At 34.4% G+C, this 27626-nt stretch overlaps 1 protein-coding gene across 18 annotated transcripts in view; it reads right to left on the minus strand.

The window, feature by feature from the left end:
- Positions 1–27626, minus strand: part of NAALADL2 (N-acetylated alpha-linked acidic dipeptidase like 2) — a 1331477-nt gene that overhangs the window by 285946 nt on the left and 1017905 nt on the right. For all 18 annotated transcript variants that reach the window (XM_042998927.1, XM_042998921.1, XM_042998913.1 and 15 more), the window contains one exon: positions 25014–25133. In XM_042998927.1, the coding sequence (XP_042854861.1) occupies positions 25014–25133 (120 nt within the window). The remainder of the gene's footprint in view (positions 1–25013; positions 25134–27626) is intronic.

Genomic DNA, 27626 nt, shown 5'->3' on the forward strand with positions numbered 1-27626 from the left:
ACGCTGTCCCTATGTCAAATAAACATTCTGAATGCTATAAGATATAGTCACCACATAACAACATACTGAAAATATTCTCTACCAAGTACCTTATCTGTGAAGTCCTGGTTTGAATCCCTAAATACAAGGTGATGCTTTATCCACCTTCAGCTATGATATAACAAGGACTACCTACCTCCCTGTTCGGTGGGGAAGCAGGGATACCCATTGACCTCCATCACATTGTTTTCAGTTCATTCACTGTCATATTTAAGGTATATTAGAGTTACCATGCTGTTTCTGATAGCACTCTCCATATAAATTATTTATGTTTCACGTGGGAAAAAAAGATCCAACTGAAACAATGAAAGGAATTTATCACTTTCTTAACTGAAAGTCTAAAAATAGGCAAGAATTGATCCAGCAACTTAAACATTATCATTGAGGATCTGATTCCCCTCTCTCTGACTTCTCTGCCACTCTCTGTCCTTACTCTCAGACTCCACACTAATAACTTCTTGCTTCTTTATTATGATAGTAAAATGACTGTAACAGTGTCACCACACATTATTAAGGGAAAGAAAGGTAGTCTTCCCCAGTGGGCTCCACAGGAAAGAGAAAAAGTTCCTGTTTCCTCAAAGGCAATCCATTCCTCACTGCCTCATTGGATCTGTTTGTATAATGTGTCCATCCATGAACTCATTACTGTGGGCATAGAAATAGGTTAGGGTCACTGGATCAAATCAACCAGGGCCCACCTCTAGAGGTGAGGGTCAGAGCCAGCCCACACACAGCATCCAGCTGAGAATGGAAGGGGATGTCAGACTAGCCAAAAATGGGTGTTAAGTCCCTAAAAGAGGAGGAATGGATAAAAGGCAAAAATGACAATTGTCTATGACATAATTTAGAGACTATCACATTGTCTTATGATAGTTTCATAAGGAACAATGTTCTATTTATAAAATAAATGTTCTATTTGATGTTGGAAAAGAATAGAAGACTGGTTTGACTGGTTTATTCTGTCTACCCTCATTATTTTTCTTCAATTTCCATACCCAGATTACTTCTAATAAGCCATAGTATGCATAGCTATTTCTATTATTAGAAAATAAAACTATGAGAATTACCTCATTTCACACAAGACACATGGTAATGACTTTTGGTCCCTGATGACATGACATCTGCTGGATCCAGATCAGTGATCCAGAAATGAAAAGTTCTATCCTGTATTGTCCAGGTTTTTAAATTTCACAGACTAACAGCTATTTTAGGAATTTGTGCTTTAAATTAGAATTACTTAAGGTAACTTCTGCCTTCCTTGTTCATCTCTGATTTTTTCCCCTATCTAATCTTCTGGAATATGGGTAATAAACACAGGCTCCATATCTATAGATGTCTGTGACTATTATACGCCAGTTTAACTATTTTCACTTAATCAGTCTATGTGAACAAATATATGTGACTTAGTTTCCATGTGTATCTATGTGTAGATAATTCAAAAAATGATTATCCTTGAATATGAATCTAAAAAACTTCTCATAAAACCAGTAAGTTAATGGGCAATATTTCTCTCTCTCTCTTTCTTTCTCTCACGTGTTCTGATTTTACTTTCAAAGAGAATCTTAGCCCAAGAAACTGAGTATACATAGTTTTTTCTTTAACAATAACCTATTCTTCCTTGAGAGAGGAGGGGTAATTTTTTTCTTTTTGTAATAGCATGACCTCAGTGACTTGTCAAAATATTCCCTTAATATATTTTTTCTAAATATTTGTGTAATATCTTTTTATGCCAATCTTAATTTTATTAGAATTGATAAACTCAATTTAAAGATTTTTTTTTTACAAAATCAAATCACTTTAATAAATATAATTTTCATCCTTCCTCAGTGATAATATAAATACAGAAGTTGTAATTTTTTGGGACATCTGGACGGCTCAGTCAGTTAAGCATCTGATTCTTGATTTTGGTTCAGGTCATGATCTCGCAATTTGAGGATTTGAGCCCCTCATGGGCTCACTTGTCAGTGCAGAGCCTGCTTGGGATTCTCTCTCTCTCCCTCTCTCTCTGCCCCTCCTCCACTTGTGTTCTCTCTCAAAGTAAATAAATGAACCTAAAAAAAATTTTTTTTAAGTTGTTATTTTTCGTCTAGGTGCTCGGATGAGTACCCTGGTCTTTTAATTCCCATCCACTACAGCCTTGGGAAAATACACAAGGAAATCCCTTAATCATTTTATTCCTAAGCTAAGAGCTATTGTTACCAGCAATTCAGATGGTCCTTCATTATATATCCTGCTTAGAGCCAACTGCAGTGTTTTTCTATGTGATTGAGTCTCCCAGCTCTCTCCATTCAAGTAAGAGATGTCCTGGCAGGGAATTTGGTCTAAGTACAAAAACATTGTCATAAAATTTGTTTTACTGTATTCATTTCCAATATTTTAGCAGTAGAAAGATATAATTCTGTGGAGAAGACATGGAGAGTGTGGCCTTAAGCACAGTCTCAAAGGTAAATATTTAATCTTACCAGGGGCCCAGTTTCTCTGGGCTAAGATCTCTTTGAAAGTAAAATCAGAATACATGAAAGAGAGAGAGAGAGAGAGAGAGAGAGAGAGAGAGAGAGAGAGAGAAATATTACTCATTAACTTACTGGTTTTATGAGAAGTTTTTTAGATTCATATTCAAGGATAATCATTTTTTGAATTATCTACACATAGATGAATGCGGATGTGTGTATATGTGCATGTACACACACATACATCAGTCAAATGAAATAACTAGTGCAGAAACTACTAAGTAATATTTAGCATATTCCATAAAGATTGGCCATTATAAATAATGGACAGCCAGTCTTCATATTGTCTACATATTCTAGATTATAGGCAGATTCAACACTGGTGTGAAGAAAGGTCTTGGACTGCAAACTAATTCATGCTTGTTTTCTAATTCATAGTATGTCTGCCTGCAATCTTTGTTCAATTTCATTTGAAAGAGTAACAAAAGAAATCATTAATTATGCCAAAGGTTCAAAGAAACATCTTTGATGTAGAATTAAACAAAAGTTGAAGTATTTCAGTGAAGAGCAATGTTTTTCTGACAAGTGGATATCTCAGGGACTCGTGCTGTTAAACATTAACCGCTTTCCATTTCAATAGTGTCAGTTTTATCATGTCACTTTTCTTTTTGGCATTTCCATTTCAGTAGTGTTTGCTTTGGTTTGGCCTATTAACACTTTTACTTAAGTTGATGCCAATCCTTCTCAGACGACAGAGGTATTTGATAGACTATTTAGATAAAGGGTAAAGGAAATAATGCCAAAACATATATTTCTAACAATTCTAGGAGTGCCAGGCATTCTGTACTTTTCCAAGAAACTATTCACCATATCTAGATTAGACACATTTTCTGCTACAGACATACAACTCCCAAGTGAACTTTTTAATTAAATGTATCTATAGATTAGGTGGTTTATAGAAATATTAAAATTTATTTAAGAAGACGCTGTGTAACTAATTCTGCAAATTAGTAATGAGATGCAGTGTAGATTCCAGAAAGGAGCTTAATCTTTATGGACTTCATAGGCTATTATGTATGTCAGAGAAGGGAGCTGCCAGGAATTCTCTTGATATAAAGGCTCTATGGATACAGTGAGGACAAATGATCAAATCTGGGACAGAGGAACTTGGAGGAAAAGACAAAATCAGCTTTTAATTCTCTAAATAGTACCTCAGACGGGCCAAAAACAAGGGGAAAAAAAGAAAATTACACTTCATTCATTTGTAAAATGACTATTTGAGGACTTACTATGTACCAGGCACTGTTTTCAATCCCAGGAAAACATCAGTAAGCAAAACACAACCATTCTTCCATATCCTCATGTGCCTTACATTTTACAGGGAAAACACTGATCAATCACACAATAAATAAGTGCATTATGTAGAATGCTGTAAGTGCCATGATAATACAATACAAGGAACTCAGTAGTGATCTGGAAGGGTTGGGGTGGAAAATTTGAATTAGGTACACAGGGTAATTCTCACTGTGAAAGACCATGACTGCAGCAGCGAGCAAAGGGAGAGTAGTAAAAGATGGGACTAGTTAGGTCAGAGATCAGATCTCACAAGGCTTTTTTTTAGACCACTATCAGCACTTTGGCTTTTACCCAGAATGAAATGAGAAGCAGATCACAGTGTGGAGTAAGTTAGGTTTTTAATGAATAACTGTGGCTGCTATTTTCAGAACCGATTGGGGGTTGAAGTTAGAGATGGAAGCAAGGTGAGCATTAGGAGGCTACAGAAATCATCTTAGGTGGCACAAAAATAGAGACAGAGAATGCAGTGAGATGTGCCTGGATTCTGGTTATATGTTGATGGTAGAAAACCAACAGGATTTCCTACTGGAGTAGATGGAGAGTGTGAGATAAGGAGAGGAATGCAGGATGACTCCACTGTTTTGGGGCTTTAACAACTGGGAGAGAGTTAGATGCCCCAGGTCAGACACGCTGTGTCTACGCTTGTTCTATGACACATTATTTCTAAACCAGCCCCCAAGGCAACTTTTGCCACATCTAGGAGTTTTCAGTCTAAGGAATCATAGAGAGTAAATAAGGCCTCTTGAGAAACTATCTGATAATGATAACCTCAAAGGCTGGGGGTATAACTCCATACTCAGTCTCAAGGCTGCCGAAGCTAGAGATCAGAAGGATAGCATGAACTTTGAAAGCCACACCAAATTTATCATTCAGGAAGCCAATAATGGTGAAGGAATAAAGAGCAATGCCATTTGGGTAGCAGAAGTCCTCCAAGTCACTGATGTGTGAGTCTGCATAAAGAGGAATAGAAAGTAAGAGGTGCATGCTGGGGATGTAGGCTCCATGAGCCTCGGAGAACCTTCTTAGCCTCTGCCCTCCAAGAAGAAAGACATCTGGGAAGGCTAAAGTTCCGGCACCCTATTCTGAGGTGCAGGGTAAAGCTAATATGCCATTACCCTTTGATTTTACCAGAGTCTGATTTGATGTCTTGTTATACAAAAACACATTTGCATGCTTTGCAATTTTTAAAAGTGCTTTTGACATGTTAAATTAGTTAAATAAAAGCCCATTAGACAGAGATGGTTTTAATGCCTTCGTACTACAGAGCAATCTAAAACCTAAGCCTGTAATGCCTCAAGGTTAAGAAATCAAAATGTAAAGACAACTAATCATGAGCAGCCAACTAGCTTTCTCAAAGGAGGCAACCACTTAAGCCACAGCCAATCAAATAATTTCCCTGCTTTGCTTCCACTTCTCTGTAAAAGTCTTGCCCCTAGCTCCACTGATGGAACTTTTTCACTATTTTTCTTACTTTCCAATTTTTATTTAAATTTAGTGCAATATTGGTTTTAGGAGTAGAATTCAGGAATTCATCACTTACATATAATACCTAGTGCTTATACCATACCCATGGTGTGGGCATTTTTTTCTACTTCAGTTTGGTGCTGCCCAATTCAAATCAACTTTTTGCTCAAATAAACTCTGAAAGTTTTTACCGTGTCTCAGTTTACCTTTTAACAAACACAATCTCTCTTTATTACCACGATAACTTGTTTGATGTAGGCTGACAGTTTTATTCTTAACCCTGTTTCACATAATAAACCGTACTGAGGCTGGAAGACATTAAGCAACTGACCAGATATCACCAATAAACTGTCAAGCTGGAATAATTCTTTCTACACATATATTAGACATCAAAATTATGATTTCTACATTGCTTCTGTCTCTCTATTCTTAGCTAAGACAGAAAGCCAGGAATCATTAAGGCGATGGGTAGTTGTATTTCAACTTAGAACTAGTCTACATAGGCAAAGAGCATCACTGATAAGAGTAACAGTCAGAAGCTGTTATCTAAAAAGAGTCACACAACCAACCTTTCTACCTCCTCTCTCCACAGGACAAAAAAGCAAAGAAAAAATTATTTATGCTGCTGGTTAAGGCTAGCAATTTAAACAATGTAATTTGCTTTTCACAATTCAGTTGTTAACTGTAGTTCTTATCAATCCTTGGCCTCATTAATTTTGTTTCTAACCAACACCAAACACACACACACACACACACACACACACACACACACACACACAGCCTGTGAAAATCATCTATATCACTGTATATTTTTGTGTTTATTGGATGTGTTATAACCTATACCAGTATTATAATATCTTAAGAATAACTTTGACATTCTCAAAACATAATTTACTTTCTTTACTAAAAGAAGTGAATTGACTTATGTTCTTATTTTTCTTAGAATAAATAGCAACAGTAATTGAGAATATAGGATCCTTAAATTAGAGTACAAAATAGCAGTACAGTGGCATTTCACTGTGATGGCAGCAGTTATATAAGATGATTAAAATATACCTTGTAAACATGATTTATGCTACTTGCATGGTTTTGCAAATAATTATGTCTTTTAAGAGACATTTTTGTGATTTGAAAGTATTGACTATTATAATGCTATTCAAATAAACTGAACTGTTTTCATAAATATGTATATTTTATGAAACCAATGATTAATTTGTTTTCTAACTGGGTTTTCTTGACAGATAAACTTTTAAAATAATAGGAAACATTTTACTCTTTGTGCACTTGTATGCACTATTTACAGTTAAAGGACATTTTTCTGTATTGTATTTTCCTTTTAATTTCACCCTTGCCAAATAAAGCACTTGGCTGGGAAATAGTCCTTCTGCTAAACTATCTTGCTCCTCAATACATCTGTTTGACTAAAGGACCCCGTTGGCCATAGTTTTGCTCTCTTTCCAGGACTAGCTGCTCTAAAGTGTGAAAGAAGCCGGGCTGTAATTTACATGTCTGCCAGTCTAATTTCATTACCAGCAATTCTTTGCTGCAAAACTAAATAAATTGTACCTCCTCTAACTGAAATTTCAAGCTTGTAGAATTATTTAGAGGACACAATGAAATAATTAATACTATATAAGCATGTACTCAGTACAGGACCTGACACATCCATGATACTAATTTTCCTTTCTATTCTTCTCAGCAAAAGAAGTCTGCACTGCTTTCAGTAGTCAATGCTGTGACTTCCAAACACCCAAATGCACACTCCCAAGACTGGTAGCCCATTGATCTTAATATAGGACCCTTATGTTTGAAGTGAGGATCATCAGCGACTTAGTCTAGAAAGAACAAATGCATTCCTTTGAGGTGATTTTAAAAAGAAGAGAGGACTGAATTGAGGTCAAACGCAGTCATAAAATAAGAAATAAAAGTGAGGAAAAAATTTAAATGATAGGTTAGGGGACACATTAGGCCCTTCATCGTTAAACTTCCTTGAAAGGAAGATAAAGAAATAGAAGGATGAGAAAAGGATTAATAAAGAAGCCTAGAAAGATGAGGTTTATAGGGACTAGAGGAAAATAAGAGGACAGTGAAAGAAAAAGGCCAAAAAGTCAAATGTAAACTTCAATAAAATTTGATTCATGCCTGGCACATGAGTTGCTATGTGAATGCTATCTGAAGAATGACTATCTTTTTTCAGCATTTCTCCAAATATTTTCCGTACATATCTTCAATAGGATAAGAAGCAATTATTAGGATATAGTGTGGTTAAGAATACATACATACTGCAACAACTTGATCCATATGTATTTTGCTCAGCTAGCACCATTTCTTTGGAAAGCTTATTTCCCAAGTACTTATTTTGTGTGTTTATAAAATTCTTATTTCTTGTGCAGGTATGTTTATTTTAAGGAACAATGCCTGAATGCAGTAGACTCAAACAAATTGTGTGTCCATGTTCAAAAGTTGTTATTGGAATGAGCAGAGAAGAAGCTTACATATAATTCAATTCCCTTCACCTAATAAAATGCTTAAGGAAATTAGAAAAAGCTGGAAGATTTTCTAGTAGTAAATTACCAAGTAGTAAATTACCAAGTGGAAATCTCAAACGTTATATTAAATCTCTTCTTATGTTTACCTCATAAAATTCCTTAAGACAAACCTCAGAATCGCATCCGTAAATGATGAGTCAATAATAAAAAATAAAAAATAATATTAATAATAATAATAATAAAAATAAATAAAAATAAGTCAATAATTTCTTCTTTTTTAAGTTTATTTATGTATTTTGAGAGAGAGAGAGAGAGAGAATGAACAGGGGAGGGGCAGAGAGAGAGGGAGGGAAAGAATCCCAAGCAGGCTTTGCTCTGTCAGTTGCAGAGCTGACACGGGCCTTGAACTCACCAACCATGAGATCATGACCTGAGCCAAAATCAAGAGTCAAATACAACTGACTGAGCCACCCAGGTGCCCCAGAAATCAGTAATTTCAAATAAAACTAATAGGTTAGTGAACATGTTGACACAAATAAACTACTTTTAATGAAGCAGTATGTCCATAAGAATATTTTTCAACATGATGAAAAGATCTTTTGAGAAATTTCTAAACATGTCACATGACAGTTGATACAGCACTCTGAAAGATTATCTCAAAGGGAGCTGAAAGATGTATTTCTATACTGAATGCTCCTCGAGATACTGAGAGATTAAAAGACGATACTGTAGGCCATGGCCTTCTTTGCCAACTGCACAGATTTTCTGAGTTACTTAAAAAGCTTTTGGCTAAATAAACTGTGTCTTCAGTCTATGGATACATATTTGAAGCTAACAATTTTCATGATTTTATCTTCTGAGATACATTTGATGATTGGAAATTTAATACTGAACAGCAGCCTCTTGAAAACTTCAGATTTAAGGAGCCTCCTGTGCAAACTGAAGAATTCACTGAATATAAAATTACTGTAATTTTAACAGACTTAGAATCTAATGATTATTTTAACATTCATGCTGAGATTTTCTAGATGTTGGCTAATACGTATCTCTTAGATAAGTATATTTTAGTTTCCCTAATTGTTTCTTACTAAGAAGTGGGTAACCTTTTCTTTTCCAACAGTATTTTATGCTTAGCCTCAGCAATATTAGAAATTTCACGTCACTAAGCAAGAGGTGGGACCTTTTGTGGATGATTTTTTTTAGGATTTACCCTGAATACATACATATTAAAGTTTATGTACAATGACACTCAGATCTTCAAGGTAAATACTATTCTGATTTTGTTCACCATAGATTGGTTCTAGGACTTTGAGTGAATGGAAACATACAATATGTACTCTTGTGTCTGGTTTCTATGGCAAATCATAACTTTTCATGTTACGTGTGTCAACAAATTGCTCCTTTTTATTTCTAGGTACATTCCATTGTGTGAGTAAACTACAATTTGTTTACCTGTTCTTCTACTGATAGACATTTAGATTGTTTCCAGTTTGGACTATTATGTATACAGCTCTCACAAACATTCTTGTGCACATCTTTGTATAGTCGCATTTGTACCCCTCTTGGATAAATACTTGGACTTGCGATTACTGGGTAATATGGTTGATATATGTTTATCTCTGTAAGAAATTGCCAAATCATTATTTCAAGTGGTGGTACCATTTTACATTATCACCGATGAAGTATGAGAATTCAAGTTACTCAAAAAATTTGTCACTATATGGTGTTGACAGTCTTTTTAACTTTAGCCATTCTAGTAGATATATCTAAAGAGTTAAAAAAAATATATGTTACATTTTCCCATGAAATACTGATTATATTTACCTTTTGGGTGCTCAATTTCTCCCTGCAAATTATTTCCTTTCACTATGAAGAATCATTTTAACATTTCTGTGTAGGATGGAGTTAAGGGTTAACTCAGCAGGCCTGGATTGCTCAAACCCAGAACATTTCACTCCTGAGAGATGAGCTCTGAGCCCTTGGAATATTCTGCCTGAGTCTTTTGTATGCTTGAGGTCCTAGGTCATAAACTATCCAGTAGTTTATGCTAACAGTGTGATTTATTGTGAACTCCATGCTGAGGTCTGATTCCTGATGTGACTCCAGTGATATCTTTATGTTCAGATGCCAGTGGTCCAAACCATGAGTGATAGCTCTCTGTTTTACAGCCTAAATGCCAGTTTTCTGTTGTTTTGTTTTGTTTTGCCTGCTTGGAATAATCTTCACTCCCAGTCCTATGACTGGTTTTCAAAGCTTCTGAGATTTCTTTTTGCCTGACTGCCCTGGTCTAAACTTCAACAGCTACTGCCTTTCACATGTTGATGTTTGGAGTACCTGGGATGGATTTATCTCAGTTTACCTATCTTGCCTCCTCACCGCCAACAATCTGTTTTGTACTCAGTAAAATTCTGAGTGCCTCAGAGTAATTTTTCTCATATATCCTTCCTTGCCTCCAGCCACTGGCAGCTTCTTCTTTGTACTCAGTGAAGATCTGGAACACCTCAGAGGGATTTCTCTCAGCAAACCTAACCCAGGTTTCAGCAGCTCGTCTTGACTGGCAAATATCTGGTATGTTCTGAAGGTATTTCTCACAGCTGTTCTTCCCTGCCTCCAGCCTTTGGTTCCTACCTTATGTGCTCAGTGCAGGTCTAACGGAGACAGTGGAGGCTACCAGAATTCTAAATCATCATGTCATCTCACAGGGGTTGTCAAAAGTTTACTGGTTCTGCTGACTTTTCCTCACCCATGTCTTTCCTAGATCCCTTCTCATTTGTCATTCTGCCATGGCTGAAGCAGCCCTTTTCTCCTACAAAGGACCTGCCAGTTTCTGGATTTCAGTTTATTGGGTTTATTTCCAGCCTCAGATCTCTAAAAGAGTTTTATCTAAGATTTGTAAAAACTGTGATTTTTGTAATCTTTCTCACTTGTTCTCATTGTTAGGGTAGAATCAACGGTCCCCTGCAACTTTTTATATCCCAACTGGAAGCAGAAATCCCATATGCAAACTTTATTTAATAAAAATAGAATGTGTAAGAAAACAAATATCCACTTATTTACTTATTCATGAAATATTATTGGTCTTTATGCACCAGGTACTACAGAAATATAGCAATGAACAAAACCATCCAAGTTCTCTCCTCTCAAGGAGTTTATAGTCTACTGGGAAAAGTGATAATAAACAAAATTAAGATATATATAAAGTGTTCATGATAAGTGCTGAAGAGAAAAAAAGTAAAGCTCTAAAGGAGATATAAAATGTCAGGATGGTGTTTCATATTTCAAATATTGGAGCCAGGAATTTCTCAGTCAGGTGATTTTGAGTAAAGACCTGAAGAAAGGATAATGCATCAAATCTACGACCCCATTCAATCAGAAAATGGGACATTGGATAGTTACATCTGTCACTGTCCTAGGAATTGCTCTATGATGTGCACTATTGTTCTCCCAATCTTCCAACAACACAGTCCTCTCCCCATACAACCAATCATAAACAAATATAAATTAAATAGCAACATATATACTATTATGCTTGAATATTTGCAAATAATAAGAAAAACAAAGTTAAAACAACGTTGTGAAAAAGTGCACATAAGAAGAGGCACTCCAGGGCACCTGGGTGGCTCATTCCATTAAGCATTGGACTTCAACTCAGGTCATGATCTCATTATTTGTGAGTTCGAGCCCTGTGTCAGGCTCTGTGCTGACAGCTCAGAGCCTGGAGCCTGCTTCAGATTCTGTGTCCCCCTCTCTCTCTCCACCCCACCCCTGCTTGTGCTCTGTCTCTCTCTGTCTTTCAAAAATGAATAAACATAAAAAAATATTTTAAAAACAAACAAACAAACAAACACCTTTGCCCAGTATATAAATGTTCTTAAAAAAGGAGTTGGTTAACAAATGGTAATATAGCTATGAAATAAAATACATTCATTAATTGAATTTATTATTTTGAAAAAAATTCCAAACCTACGGAAAAGTTATATGACAATAAATCCCCCTATACTTGCTTTCACTTGATTCACTTATGTACCAAAGATATTATAATATATATATATTTTAAAATATAAACTATTTATAATACATTGAGTGGAAAAATTGCAGATACAGTTTTCTTTTGGTAACGATGTATCTGCACGCATTACACAAAGGAAAATATTCTCTGTGGTTTTCTCTGAGCAAAATTATAGATTATTGTTTTTATTTTTGCTCATGTAATGTTAATAATTTTTCTACAAAGAGCACAATAAACTAATAAAAGGAGATAGCTTAGTTTTCAGGAAATCCTTTGTAATGTATGTAGTTCTTTATCAAGTTCCTATTTCTAGGATAAAGTGAAAATGCCAATCACCTTTGTTGATCTTCACCAAAGATCTTGAGCCTGTCACCTCATTTTGAGATCTTGCAATATCTTATTATATTCTTAACTTATAATTACCTACTGAATATTAGTGAAACTTGCTTAACATTTTGGATGATGCGCCATATACAGCTAGAAATTATGTCATTTTATTTCAAAGATGACTAAGTTTCATGTAACACATAATTTATAAATTAGTATCCTTTATTCAATTTCTGAAATTTTCAACCTAAACAATTCTGAATTACCTTACCTGGAAAAGTGTACTGTAGAAAAGGGTACTAGTTTTGATGCTGTGATTCTAAACTAGCTTTTCTTTATAATCTTCTCTAGGTTCATGTCTATTTCAGTTTTCCATCTGGGCTACTGCCACCTTTAACTCTTTTTGTATCAGCAATTGACTGTCACACATAAATGATTTGGGGCTACTCAGGGTGAAATGGTTATCACAGATGAATGTGTCTACTTTCCATGTTTATGCAGTTACACTGATTTAAAAAAGAGTTGTAAATATCAAAACTGGACTTAAAATTGTCATGGTCTCTTATATTCATCAACTATTAATATATATAGTTTATAGATTTAGAGCCAGAATTTGTAAAGGCTCAATATGGATAAATAAGCAATAAACATGAAAGTTAACAACCCAGAAACTAAGTGCAGGCTGTCACATACATTATGCGACTAAACAAATAAACACAAATAAAGGATGAATTCACAAGTGAATTCTTACATAAATAAAGACTGGCTGGAGCAACCACCCATAAAAATGTTCAAGCCCTCTTCATGACACCTGTACAATGTTTGAGCACCTTTAGATAATTCATCCTTTTTGAGAATTCTTCCGTAGGCTGAATTGAAATTATTTCTCTACTCCTTGGAGACATACAGAAAATTGTTATCATGGCCCTCAGGACTATTGTTATATCAGGGTTAAAATAGCTTAATTTCTTCTGCTGTTCAATTTATTTTATCACCCTGGTCTTAAAATTATAATTTTCCTACTAGAAAATATAGTTAACAGTAGTAACTGTGGAGAGATTAGTGTCAAATTATAAGATGCTTAAGGCTATAAATTTGCAGGTGAAATTCCAGATCAAAGGGAAGGAATAATCAGTGCCTTCAAGTCTTATCAGCATTGTATATTGAGGTGTGTTTCTGAAAAAGTATATGTGAATTGTAGATCTTGCCCTGTGAACAAATCCATTTTCAAAGTAAAGGGAGTGAATACTTATTTAAGTTTCTGTAAAAAATTCAATTTTTAGGTGCCTATGGGGTTTGTTTAAAGCAACATTTCCCTGACCATTTTCACATGATGCCTGTAGGAAAAAGGTTCTAGAGCAAAACAAGTCTGGGAAAGACTGCATGTTCTATTTACCTCTGGATCACTGTCACGCATAAGATACGTACTGAAGGTTCTACTTAGTATACCTTTCACAGCACACATTGGACAGTATGAGTTTAAAGAAAGATTCATTATCACGTTTATTTGTTCAAGCATTCAGTTATTATTACTATATCAATTTCCTTCTGTTTCAGGTAACTCTTTTTTTTTAGCCAAAGCATTTATTTCCTTTGCTATTTTTACCAAAAGCCTATTTAGATTTTTCAGTTTAGATTTTTTTCTTTGAAATCATTTAAGTTGTATATATTTAAAATGTACAAAATGATTTCATATACATATATGTTGTAAAATTATTATCCAGGTCAAGATAATTAACATATCCATCACCTCACAGAGTGAACATAGGTAATTGTATGTGTGTGTGTGTGTGTGTGTTTAGAACACTTAAAATCTACTCTAAAAAATTTTTTAAGTATATAATGTTGTATTATTCACTATAGTCGCCATGCCACACATTAGTCCAGTTTCATTATTTTGCATTTGGGTATCCAATTTTCCCAACAGCATTTATTAAAGAGAATGTCCTTTCCCCATTGTATGTTCCTTGTACTCTGTCAAAAATTAGTTGACCATATATGCGTGGGTTTATGTGTATACTCTATTCTGTTCCATTGGCCTTTGTGCTTGTTTTTATGCCAGTACCATTCTATTTTGATTAGTATAGCTTTGTAATACAGCTTTGAAATCAGGTAGTGCGATACTTCCAGACTTGTTCTTCTTTCTCAGGATGACTTTGGCTCTTTGAGGTCTTTTGAGGATCCACACAAATTTTAGGATAACTTTTTTCTATTTCTATGAAAAATGCCATCAGAATTTTTGTTAATGTTTATTTATTTATTTGAGAGAGAGAGTGATAGAGGCAGAGAGAGAGAGGAGTAGAAAGAGAGGGAGAGAGAATCCCAAGCAGGCTCTGAGCTGTTAGCACAGAGCCTGACGTGGAGCTTGATCCCACCACCCATGAGATTATGACCTGAGCTGAAATCATGAGTCAGACATTTAACTTACTGAGCCACCCAGGTGTGCCATCATTGGAATTTTGATCTAGACTGCATTGAACCTGTAGACCACTTTGTTAGCATGGCCATTTTAATAATAGCAATCCTTCTAACTTAAGAACATGAACTTTTTTCCATTTATTTGTGTCTTCTTCTTTTTCATCAATTTCTTACAGTTTTCAGTGTACATGTTTTTCACTCCTTTGATTAAATTTATCCCTAAGTATTTTATTGTGTTCATTGCTATTGTAAATGGCATTGCATTTTAAATTTCTCCATCAGGTAATTCATTGTTGGTATATAGGAAAAAATTATTTTGTTAAAAAACCAAGTGGGCCATTCAAATACAAAATATCAACACAAATACAAAATTGCTTGGTTAACATGCCCCTTTAAAATAGAAATAACAGAGGTGGCTGTGTGGCTCAGTCAGTTAAGCATCCAATTCTTAATTTTCGCTTAGGCCATGATCTCATGGTTCCTGAGTTCAAGGCCAGCATCAGGCTCCATGCTAAACAGTGAAGAGCTTGCTTCGGATTCTCTCTCTCTGTCCCTCCCCTGCTTACATGCTCTCTTTCAAAATAAATAAATAAACTTAAAAAAAAAACCAGAAATAACAAACAAAAGCAAAGGAATCATAATTTATACAACTTACTTTTGGTAAGCATATGCCAATAGAAACTAAAATCATCCCAGTAGATATATTTGAAAAAAATTTTTTAAGCATGAAACCATTTCTGTTTAATTTAATTACTCATAAAAATTTTAAATAAAATGTCATATATCATAAGGGCAAAACATTACTATTGTAACGGCTATATAGATACTTAATCGATGACATCAGTTAAGTTAGGTTTCTAACCAAAAGAGATTAAAGATCAAGTGGAGATAAAGGACAACTAGTTCACCAGAATAAGTTTCATTTTTTAAAATGGTAAAGTGTAGTATACTTCATTAATGATGCTGTATAGGTGATGCTGTTTGTTCCTGGTACATACATATAGGTGAAACAGTTTTATCTAACCTGCCAAAAGTGGTGATTCACTAATACTTCTCCTGAGTAAATGGTTATTCTTTTGAGTCCTATAGAGGTCTGGTGTCTAATATACTAATCAAAACGTCAGACTGGGGTGCCTGGGCAACTCTGTCAGTTAAGCATCCAACTCTTGATTTCAGCTCAGGTCAAGATCCCAGGGTTTGTGAGTTCGAGTCCTGCATCAGGCTCTGCACTGACAGCAAAGAGCCTGGGATTCTCTCTCTCTCTCGCTCCCTCTCTGTCCCTTGTGGGAATACAGAGGACAGAAGAGATAAAGTAAGACAAGAGCAGTGCATGCTGAAGGCAGCACATTCTGAACCCAGTAGCTGCTCAGCCAAGGGAAAAACAAGACATGCTGGAAACAACATATGCTAAAAATAGCTGAAGTTTTTTCCTTCCAAGATGATGTATATGCATAGGCAATCATGTAGTTAGGGTCATGGTATGTCTCACATGATATTATCTTATTTTTCTGTTTTCATTTTCACATACTATTGTTCACTCCCCAATAAATATAAGAGAACTACCCAAGTCAGGGCTTCACTCAATCTTCTCCTGCTTAAAAATTTTTCTTGGTGCAGTCCCTTTGGGGCTCTCATTGTTCCAAGCCATTTGGACTCAGTAACCCTTTCCTCTTGCATCACACTGAGTTGCACAACAGCCCCTTCCCTCCTCATGCTCTCTCTCTTTCTCTCCCTCAAAAATAAATAAATAAACATTAAAAAAAATCACACATTAGGGATGCCTATGTGGCTCAGTCATGTAAGCATATGGCTCTTGATTTACTCCCAGGTCATGAGCTTAAGGTTTGTGGGTTTGAGCCTCATCTGCTTGAGGTTTTCTCTCTTTCTCTTTTTGTCCCTCCCTGGCTTGCATTCTCTCTCTTAGTCAAAATAAATAAATAAATATTTTTAAAAAGTCACAGACTAAAACTAACTCAGCTAAAGCCATTTTAAGAATGTGACATTCATTTTGATTATATGGATGAGTTCACAATTTATTAATATGTTAATATCTCTAATTGTTTGCCCTGTTCTTTGGCTATGTCATCCAAATATTTAAATCAGTTGCCTTCTGAAATTCAAGGTTTTAGCCAGTATCTGACTAAGACTTCCCTTGGTGTCTAGATTTAAATAAAAAGGGATTTACAAATTGCTAGCATATACTGAACAGAAAACCTTGTAAAACAGTAATAAACTGGAGGGATTGCTTGGTTTTAACACAAATAAAAGTATTGTAAAACTAGGAGATAGATTAACCTGCCAATAGAATCACAATTGTAAATGTGAGACTTTATTGAAGTGGTAAATTAGTGTAAGATAGGATTTTAAATCAGTTTATTAGTCTTTATGGTCACTTCAGTTGGCTACTGGTAGTAGAAGCAGCAAAAAGGAGGATAAATTAAGTAGAATTAAGTAGAACCCACTGAAAAGAGTTGTAATTTATAGTGAGCAAGAAATCACAGAGAATTTCTCTCCTTAAAGACTAAACAAAAGATAAAAACTAACAAAGATAAAAACAAATAGACAAATAAAAACTATGTCATGTATCATGAAAGACAAGCCAGTAGAGAACGTTTCACAGTCAGTTTTACTTTTATATTTTATGGGCAAGTAGAATAGAAATTAAGCTTTGTTTCAGTACTCTGTATTAAAATGATCAACAAGACAGAAAGGGAAAAAGAAAAGACAGCTATTTTAACTCGACCACTATACCTTCTGTACTCTACCACTTTGCATTTTGGTCAGTATTATGGACTCAATTGTCTCTTCCCAAAATTCAGGGGTTGAAAGCTAGCCAACAATGTGACCATACTTGGAGGTAGGGCCTTCAAGGTCATTAAAGTTAAATGAGAGCATAAGGAGGGAGCCCTAATCCAGTAGGACTGGTGTCCTTATAAGAAGTAGAAGAGACCCCAGGGATGAACATACACAGGGAAGAACATGTGAAGACACAGTGAGAAGCTGGTTTTTGCAAGACAAGGAGAGAGGCCTCAGGAGAAATTTGCCCTGCCTGAATCTTACCTGGACTTCTAGCCTGCAGACTCTAAGAAAACACATTTCTGTTCTTTCAGGAACCCACACTGTGGTATTCTGTTAGGGCAGCCATAGCATACTAGGACTAGTTATTTTAACTCCACAGTGTGTAAAAATAAAATCAAGAGAACAAAATTTAAGTTTTTTTTTTAAATTTATTTTGAGAGAGAGAGATAGACTGCAAGTGGGAAGGCTCAGAGAGAGAGAAACAATCCCAAGTAGGCTCTGTGCTGTCAACGCAGAGCCCAATGGGGGGCTCAAATTCACAAACCATAGAGATTGTGACCTAAGCTGAAATCAAGAGGCAGACGCCTAACAGACTGAGCCACCCAGGTGCTCCGGAGAGAAAAAAAAATTAATTTAATAACTGTTTTTTTGAAAATCAGACTTCTGGAAACTCAAGCATTTGAGCCAATTACCATCTAGGACTAAAATATCTCCTAGGTCTTGCTTCGACCCCTTAGAGAACAGTGACATGATCAGGCAGAATGGAAACCAGCCCTGTGGCACTTAGTAGCAACTGTACAAGTACCACAGCAGACACAGCTGTAGCAGTCCAGTACCCCTCCACACGAGAAAAAAATCAGAAGCATAACAAAGTTACACTTGATTTGAGCAAGGAAATGGAAATGGACATCAGTTGTGTGATTTGAAAAGAAGCATTGGGTGGTTCAGTAAAAGAGCAGTTCGTTTACATGATCAAAATATTGGGCCTTGACAAGACAGACCGCTAAATTTCCTCAAGATTCTGAGTATATTCAATCTTTTTGCCACTGTTATATGACGCATGATTCTGAATTAAACTGATTTCATTTGCGTCTTTCCTGTGAATTCCAGTATAGTCCTATCACACTCACCCCTATATTTTAGCTACTTATGCATGTCTTAGGTTTGTGGTAAAGTCATAAGCTCCAGAGTAACAGGGACATTTCATCTGCAATTTTGTTCCCGACAATACCTACAACAACGTCATATACAGTTGGGTTCTTTATAAAAATATTTATCATATTTTAGAGCTCTGAAACAGACTGTGCTATTCATAATGAAGTAATAGTGTAGTCTGGTTCTGGGCTCAATGCTCTAATGTATGCAGTTGAATTGAGATATATGTACTATATTTTCTAGTGGGCAGTTCTTGGTATTAAAAAATAAAACATGAAAATTAAAAAAAAAACACTATAAAACTGAAAAACAGCTTTGCTACTTTTTTCATGGCCTAAAAACATAACAACAACATTGTGCATCATGTGGACAGTTTTACAACATTGATGCAATAGTTTGGTGTTGATCAGGTTTGCCAGTGTCTCACAGGTGTTTCAAAAGTGACATTTAAGAAGAATATAGCGAGATTGACTACTTTCATATGTACAAATGCTTGAGGCTTCCCCAAAATAACCTCTTAGAAAGTTCTTCACTATTTACTTGAGATTTATAGAGCACTGACTAATATATGGATGATCAAATTCTATTTTTCTGAAGGCAAAATCAATACTTTCTGTGAACTATGAAAAATTATTTCAAAAAATAAAGGTGAAACAGCAATATATATATATATATATATATAGAGAGAGAGAGAGAGAGAGAGAGACAGAGAGAGAGAGAGACAGAGAGAGAGAGATAGAGAGAGAGACAGAGAGAGACAGAGAGACAGAGGAACAGAGAGAGATATATGTTAGTATCATATCCTAATATTTAAAAATTATTATTTGGGGAGTAATCTTATTTTATCTTTAATTTCACAACTAAATTTGCATGAAGACAGTTGTGTTTCATTAACTAAGAGGACATTGACCTATATATCCTTTATTGAACATTTAAGGAGTCAATGGAAATTATTTTCAAAGAAGATTTTTCTTAAAAAATGGATCTTAAAAGATGTTTTATTCCCTTTTTATTCCCTACTCATTTAGGAGGCATCGGGACTCTATTCATCTCTATAGAATATTATATAATCCACAGTAGAATGAAAAGTATCTCTATCTACTATCTATTTATCTATCTATCTATCTATCTATCTGTCTATCATCTATCTCACTCAAATGCTTGTGAATGAGAGAGTAGATAATAAAGGTTTATAATGCTCTTTAAACATCAATACCAAATTAAGTTCACCATGCTTTATATCAGATTCTGGAAAAACAAATGCTGTTTAGAAGATTTGTATAAGATTAATAATTAAGGTATGTTGCTACAGGAAGAGAGTGAAATGTCAAGCCACAGACTGGAAGAAGAATTCACAACAAAAGACTTAGTTCATTTAAAATGTTTTACTGGAGGGGTGCCTGCATGGCTCAGTTGGTTAAGTGCCTGACTTTGAAATCTCTGTCCCCCTCTCTCTCTGGCCCTCCCCAGCTTTCTCTCTCTCTCTCTCTCTCTCTCTCTCTCTCTCTCTGTCTCTCTCTCAAATAAACATTAAAAAATAAATAAAATGTTTTAATGGATTTTGTCAAAAATTTGTTGTTTTATGTAATTAACTTACTTTTTTGATATGATGTGTCTATAATGTGTCTATAATGCACATTACCACTATAAGTTTAAAAAAAGTTTCATAGCAGCACTTTTAACAATAGCCAAATTATGGAAAAAGACTAAATGTCCATCAACTGATGAATGGATAAAGAAATTGTGGTTTATATACACAATGGAATACTACGTGGCAATGAGAAAGAATGAAATATGGCCTTTTGTAGCAATGTGGATGGAACTGGAATGTTATGCTATGTAAAATAAGTCATACAGAGAAAAACAAATGCCATATGTTTTCACTCTTATGTGGATCCTGAGAAACTTAACAGAAGACCATGGGGGAGGGGAAGGAAAAAAAAAAGTTAGAGAGGGAGGGACCCAAACCAGAAGAGACTCTTAAAAACTGAGAACAAACTGAGGGTTGATGGGGGGATGGGAGGCAGTGGAGGGTGTGTGATGGGTATTGAGGAGGGCACCTGTTAGGATGAGCACTGGGTGTTGTATGGAAACCAATTCAACAATAAATTTCATATTAAAAAAAGTTATTTCCCTGTATTTTTGTATACTAAAATGTAAATAAGTAAAATATTACTATGAAGTTAATATTTTTGCAAAGGATACAGCGAGGTAATTTATAATTTGAAAATATATAGCCACTTCTGAAATAGGGATTTAAAAATATTTATATTTAATTTTTAGTTTTTCAAATGGAGATTTTTTAATTTCAAAAGTTACAAGCTGCTTTAAGTGAACTAATTATTATTTTTTGGGAAAATATTGGTAGCACAAAGAAAGCAGAAATGCTGGTTCAAAATGGTAACAAAAGTAACAGGAAAAAACCAACCACATAAAGCCTTAGTTTTTGCCTCTTACTTACTGTTCAGTGGGTAGCTCACTGGTAGATTATTACTCCTTTCAGAAGACAAACTAATTTATTAGTTATCAGTGTTACAATTTAGAAAAACTGTTTTTTTTGAGTTTTTTTTCAAGTGATCATGAAAATTTCCAAATAAATACAAAAGAAGAGAGGGCAGTACAATGAAATCTCATGTTCCTATTATTTAGCTTTGGTAACCATCAGCTTTTCATTATTCTTTAGGTAATTTTTTTTAACGTCAACCTTTCATGAGTTCTAAGAAAAAGCTGTAGTCACTGGTAGTAGATTCAGATTCACCAAACCTATCTGAATCCTCAAAAAATTGCATCCTCTCCACTCAGTATGATTTAGTTCAAATTTAGTAGACTAACTTCAGAGAAATGGCTTCTTTTCTTAATGTCAGTCCTCAAAATCAAAGCTAGAATACCAAAGGGGAGGAAGAGCTACAAATGTACATTGCGTTCATCCCAGACATGACTGACTTGTTTTCCTTGTCAGAGATGTTGTAAAAGTACTGACTCATGTAACAACATGGGCATACTTTAACATGATCTCACAGTTCATGGGTTCAAGCCCCACATGGGGCTTTGCACTGACAGGAGCCTGCTTTGGATTCTCTATCTCTGTCTCTGTCTCTGTCTCTCTCTCTGTGCCTCTCCACTGCTCATGCTCTTTCTCTTTCTCAAAATTAAACATTAAAAAAAATTAAAAATCATTATGCTAAGTAAAAGAAGTCATACAGAAAGGACTATATACTGAAAGGTTCCATTATTTATGCTATTCTGAAAGAAAAAAAAAAACATTTGGGCAAAAATCAGATCAGTCTTTGCCAGGAACTAGGGAAGAAGAGAGGAGACTGAATACAAAGGGCTACGATGGGAAATTTTTGAGATGGAAATACTGTGTATCTTGATTGTCATGGTGTTTACCTGCTTGTACACACTTGTCAAAATTCATCAACCTGATACTTAAGAAGGGAGAACATTAGTTATTATATGTAAATTATTATTTCGATTCATCCAGTAAATCTAACTTAAACAAAAATAATAGCATATCAATATCTAATGGGCCAAGGACAATGAAACTGTCATCTTCCTTGATCGGGATAACACATTATTAGTGAAATTTGAACAGCTATTTGATTTAGGGTAACTACTTCACTTTTATTTTTTCTTACCAAGCTGATAGTCCATTAAAATATCCTATAATATACGGGCACCTGGGTGGTTCAGCTCGTTGAGCATCCGACTTTGGCTCAGGTCATGATCTCATGGTTTGTGAGTTCGAGCCCAGCATCAGGTTCTGTGCTGACAACTCAGAGCCTGGAGCCTGCTTTGGATTCTCTCTCTCTCTCTCTCTCTCTCTCTCTGCCCCTCCCCCACTAGTGCTGTCTTTCAAAAATAAATAAATGTAAAAAAAAACTATCCTATAATTGTAGAGTCTTTAAAATAAATGTAGTACTGTATATTAAACCTTAAAGACTACATCTGATATACTTATTTCTGTCACATGGACTTAGAAAGTTTTGTTTTTTTGATTCTGCACATTGCTATACAAGAGTACCTAAAATTCTGTATAATCTTATGTCATTCACAATTTAGTCAGCATGCTTTATAAAAAAAAATATTGTTCTTTGTAGAAAAATCATTTTTAATTTGTTTCTGCTTGGTTGTTTGGTCTATACTACCTTATATGAAACATGTGTTTGCATATGGTAACAGAATATAAGTAAAATGATGAAATACAGAGGTCCTGAAGATTAATAAAATATCTTTGTCTTTGTATGTAAAGTTACTTATGTTCTGATGTTATAATCGGTTAATCAGTTCCTTTCTTTTGAAAGAAATGTTTTAAATCTTTCTTTTTAAAATGCCACTGGTGTTACGTTATTTTAAATTATACAAATTACTGTGAGGTTTTGTTTCCTTCAGTTCTCTTCCCCTTTATATTTTTAAGTGTGTTGACACATTTTAATGAAAAATACTGGCATTGAATTATTGTATGTAAAATATATCTTAAATTACCCTGTATATTTGCTTTGTGTTAATAAAACTCAATATAGATAGTTAAGTAATTCCCATTTTTTAAAATTGCATATGCTTTTGTTTTTTTGAATCTCTGATAATCCTACCTTTCTAAATTGTCCTATAGAACATACATATACTCTCTTTCAACTGAAAGGAATTTTTCTTTGAATAAATTAGAATTTATATACTAATTCTTGGATTAGTATAGAAATATTTTAAACTATAGAACAAAAACTGTCTTCCCCCAAACAGATAAAAAGGTACATCTTCCATGTCACTATTCATTACTGTACTTTTAGATAATTGGGTTTAAATGCTAATATTTTACAGTTCTCTGTTATAAGATGGTGCAAAAACATTTTAAATAGCATTTTATTCTCAGAAATTTCTATAGGTAAATATTTCTCTAGATTTTATAGCACTTAACAGTTTTTAATTTATATTTGCTTATGAATTTCAATGATTACATATCTTCCAAGGTTCTCAAAATATAAATATTGTAACACATGAGAAGGAAAAGACAAATTTTAAACTAACCTGCCCCAGTTGCGAGATACTTGAGCTAATGCTATCCTCCTTGATATCTCACTTGTACAGAAATATCTTAACTTTCCAAGAGAGACATCTGCTGATTTTCTTTTGAGTTTTTTCAGGCAGGTAGGAGAGTCAGAATGCAAAGCAGTACAAAGTGCATGAGGAATTCACTTACAGAACTGGATATAATTTAGGGCATGCACACTGAGGTTTGGCTGATCTCAAATGTACAGATTTATCCATTTCATCTTTCATAATGTCCTCTTTATTATACTACATATGGAAATGTCAATGAAAACTATTAAACTAGAAAATACTTTATGAAAGTCATAAAATGTTAGTTTGCATTACATTTCAATCAGGCATTATGGCTAATATAAAGCACTGTTCATTATCTCTCTTTTTTTCTAGTTCAGTTTCTATGACACTCACTGGAAACCGCGAGCATTGAAAAGGTCATTTCGAATACACACCAATAACCTTTTGGGGTGGGAGGAAACCACCCTCCAGTGGTGGCATGATTACTTTCATTCTGAAGAATAACATGTATCATTTTATCTGTAGTATAAGTCATAAAAAGATTGAAAAATAAAAGCATGAACTCAACTAACAAACAGGAAAGATGTTCTGGAAAATTATTTGAAACAGACCAGAAGTAACAAAATTTAAAATAAATAAATAAATATCTCTAGTGAGACATTATCACAAACTACATGATTATTTTTCAAGTTACATTTTAGGAAAATGAATGCTGTCCTTTCCCATAGTATTTTTCAAATAATATTTTCTAAATATCTTTAATTAGTTATCACTATATTCTAGGAACTAGACATAGATCCTGCTTTTAGGCAGAGTACAATATTGTTGAAAACATAGGGCAGGTCCCAAATTTGCTCAAAACATGAATGAGGGGGGAGAAATCTAAAAGTAACCAAATTTACCACAAAATGTCAAGATCAATAGAATTGGGAACTTGAAATCTGAATTTCAATTTTTAAGAAATAAATTTATATTTTTATATATGTTCTCTATAACTATAAAATTTTATCTACAACTATCACCATAGCAAATGCAGGATGCAGAATTGCAGAACATAAGAAATTGGTTAAAGGAATATTGATAAAAAATTAGTAATAGATAGTTCCTTAAAATAGATGGTTTGGCGGCTCCTGGATGGCTCAGTTGGTTAAGTGTCCGACTCCCGATTTCAGCTCAGGTCATGATCTCACGGGTCATGAGATCAAGCCCAATGTAGGGCTTGGTGCTGACTATGTGGAGCCTGCTTAGTATTCTCTCTCTCTCTCTGTCTGTCTCTCTTGCGCGCGCTCAAAATAAATAAATAAGTAAATAAGTAAATGAATAAATAAATAATAAAAACATAGATGGTTTTATGCATATTAAAAAAGTGAAAACATCAAGATATGCCAAATTATGGAGAATAGGCAATTTTGTATGATCGTTTTATTAAAAACTAGTTCATCTTACCTCTACCACCAGTTGCTGAAGAGATGGTGAAGCTACAGAATATAGACTTGAGTTACCCCTTATGGGACTATGGAGACTAATGTAAGCCACAACATTTCTCTGCAGAACCTTCCTGAAATCCTGAAACAAACAAACAAAAAAATCTTTATCATGATAAAAGTAACAGATTCTAATTTATCATTTATATGTTGAATAAGAAATACTTTCTACCAAAAATCACCATAGTATACAACTGTTTTTAAAAAATCTATTCTATTAGAGTGTACAAAGGTCATAAAAGGATTTTAAATAAAGAGGGTAAGGAGTTACATATCATATATGACAAAATATTTTTTTAATGTTTATTTATTTTTGAGAGAGACAGAGACAGAATGTGAGTGGGTTGGGGCAGAGAGAGAGGGAGACACAGAATCCGAAGCAGGCTCCAGGCTCTGAGCTGTCAGCAAAGAGCCCGACGCAGGGCTCGAACTCACAAGCTGTGAGATCATGACCTGAGTCAAGGTCAGACGCTCAACTGACTGAGCCACCCAGGCTCCCCATGACAAAATAATTTTAAGCACGTTCCTGAAAAAAGTCAAATTTTAAAAGAAAATGTTCTTAAATGGTTAACATCGTATGTGATTCAACTTTAGAATACAGAATGGAAAGTTTGCTCTAGACACAGAACTTGATTTTATAGTTATTGAATTAGAGAATAATTCATGGGTAAACTATTTCAGTGATTAATCAAACTAGGCCTTTCCTTTGAGACAATGAGCTAATTTTTACATAAGTGGCTCTTTATTCTGAGCAAAATGGGGCATAATACACCTTTGTCCCTGCACATATTACCTGAAATAAAACCTGATACATTTTATGCACATGAGTAGCATAAAATGATTTCAGCAGAATGGTTTCTCTACTTCTCTGCTGAACTATTCCCCAAACTGAATACCACTAAGCCTATTAATAAGGTGCACTAAGAAGGTCTTCTATTATTTTCCTCCTTTCTTGCACAAATATTTAATGACTAATCATCATGGTGACAATTCTATGGAAATGACTTAAAAACTGAACAACTTCATGTCTTAGGAACTTACTTTTCTTTCTCCAACACTATGAGATGGAAGACTATAAGGGCATGTGCACCTAACAAATCAATAATATTATCCCTATTTCAAGTTGAACATTCAGCTATACCTCTGCAAGAGAGCTGAAAAGACATTTCATTTAAAATAAATATTTTTTTTGAGACAGAGAGAAAGAGGAGAGAGGGAGAGAGAGAGAGAATGAGGAGGAGGGGCAGAAGGAGAGAGGGGGAGAGAGAGAGAGAGAGAGAGAGAGAGAGAGAGACCTAAGCAGGCTCCACACTGTCAGTGCAGAGCCCAACACAGGGCTCAAATTCATAAACAGTGAGATCATGTACGACCTGAGCCAAAAGCAAGAGTTGGACACTTAACTAACTGAACTACTCAGGCACACCTAAAATTAGTAAATATTTTAAATGAATAGGAATGATGACCTTAAGCTTAAATACTCTGCTTCACACATAATACTGTTTAAAAAAAGATGTCCCTTAAAAAATTGTTCAACAAGTGCTGTGGAAAAACAGCACTTTTTTTTTTTTTACATATTTACATACTACCACATAAGACACTATATATATATACATATATATGTGTATATATATATATACATATATATATATACACATATATATGTATATATATATATACACATATATGTATGTATATATATAGTATATATAGTATATATAGTATATATAGTATATATATAGTATATATATATATATATACACATACATACATATATGTATATGTATATATATATATGTTAGTCCTATTAACACTCATGAGAACCTCATGCTAGTATATTCATTGGAGGATCAAGTCTTGGAGAAATTAATTTTGCCTAAGACCATCCATGTTATGTCAGAAAGAATTTGAAGTCTGACTTTTGACTGTAACATCCACAGTAGCCTGTGAAAAATGAAGCATCTTGAATAGAAGAAATGGTACTTTTCTTTAGTAAATGGTACTATTTTATTTAACAATGGTACTATTTATTTAGTAAAAAGTATGATAATTTTCCTCAAGGATCAAGATTATTATTGATTCAATTAAAAAAATAAAAATAACTCTATCACTATAAATTACAGTTTTAAGTCTATTGACCAATATCACCTAACCTTTTTAATTACAACTATGGGTTCCAAGGTGTTCCTGTGCAAGCAAAATTAAATAGGGCAATACGACATGTCAACAGGTGCTTTCCTTACTCAGCTTCACTAGGAAATCAATTTAGAGCTTACATTGACTTTAGTCTAAAAGAAAAAGTTTCATTCTCAGGGGTAGTTTGGTAAAAGTAGACAGAATGGAAAAGCTAATAGTTTCCTAAATTCCTTCTCAGCCAGATAGTTACAAAATGGCTTTATGAACAGTATTGTAATAATCTTCTGAGATAGAGTAATTTTATATAGTATACTCTATGAGCCAATAATCAAATCTATATGTTATTCACCATGTTCTTACTCACCATTTTCTTTACTCATATATCTTTGCCTACCTAGTCATGGAAAAAGTAAGAAAATGACTGAATGAATAGTTAGTTGCC

Source organism: Panthera tigris, chromosome C2 (genome assembly GCF_018350195.1).
Source record: "Panthera tigris isolate Pti1 chromosome C2, P.tigris_Pti1_mat1.1, whole genome shotgun sequence".
NCBI classification, from domain to species: Eukaryota; Metazoa; Chordata; class Mammalia; order Carnivora; family Felidae; genus Panthera; species Panthera tigris.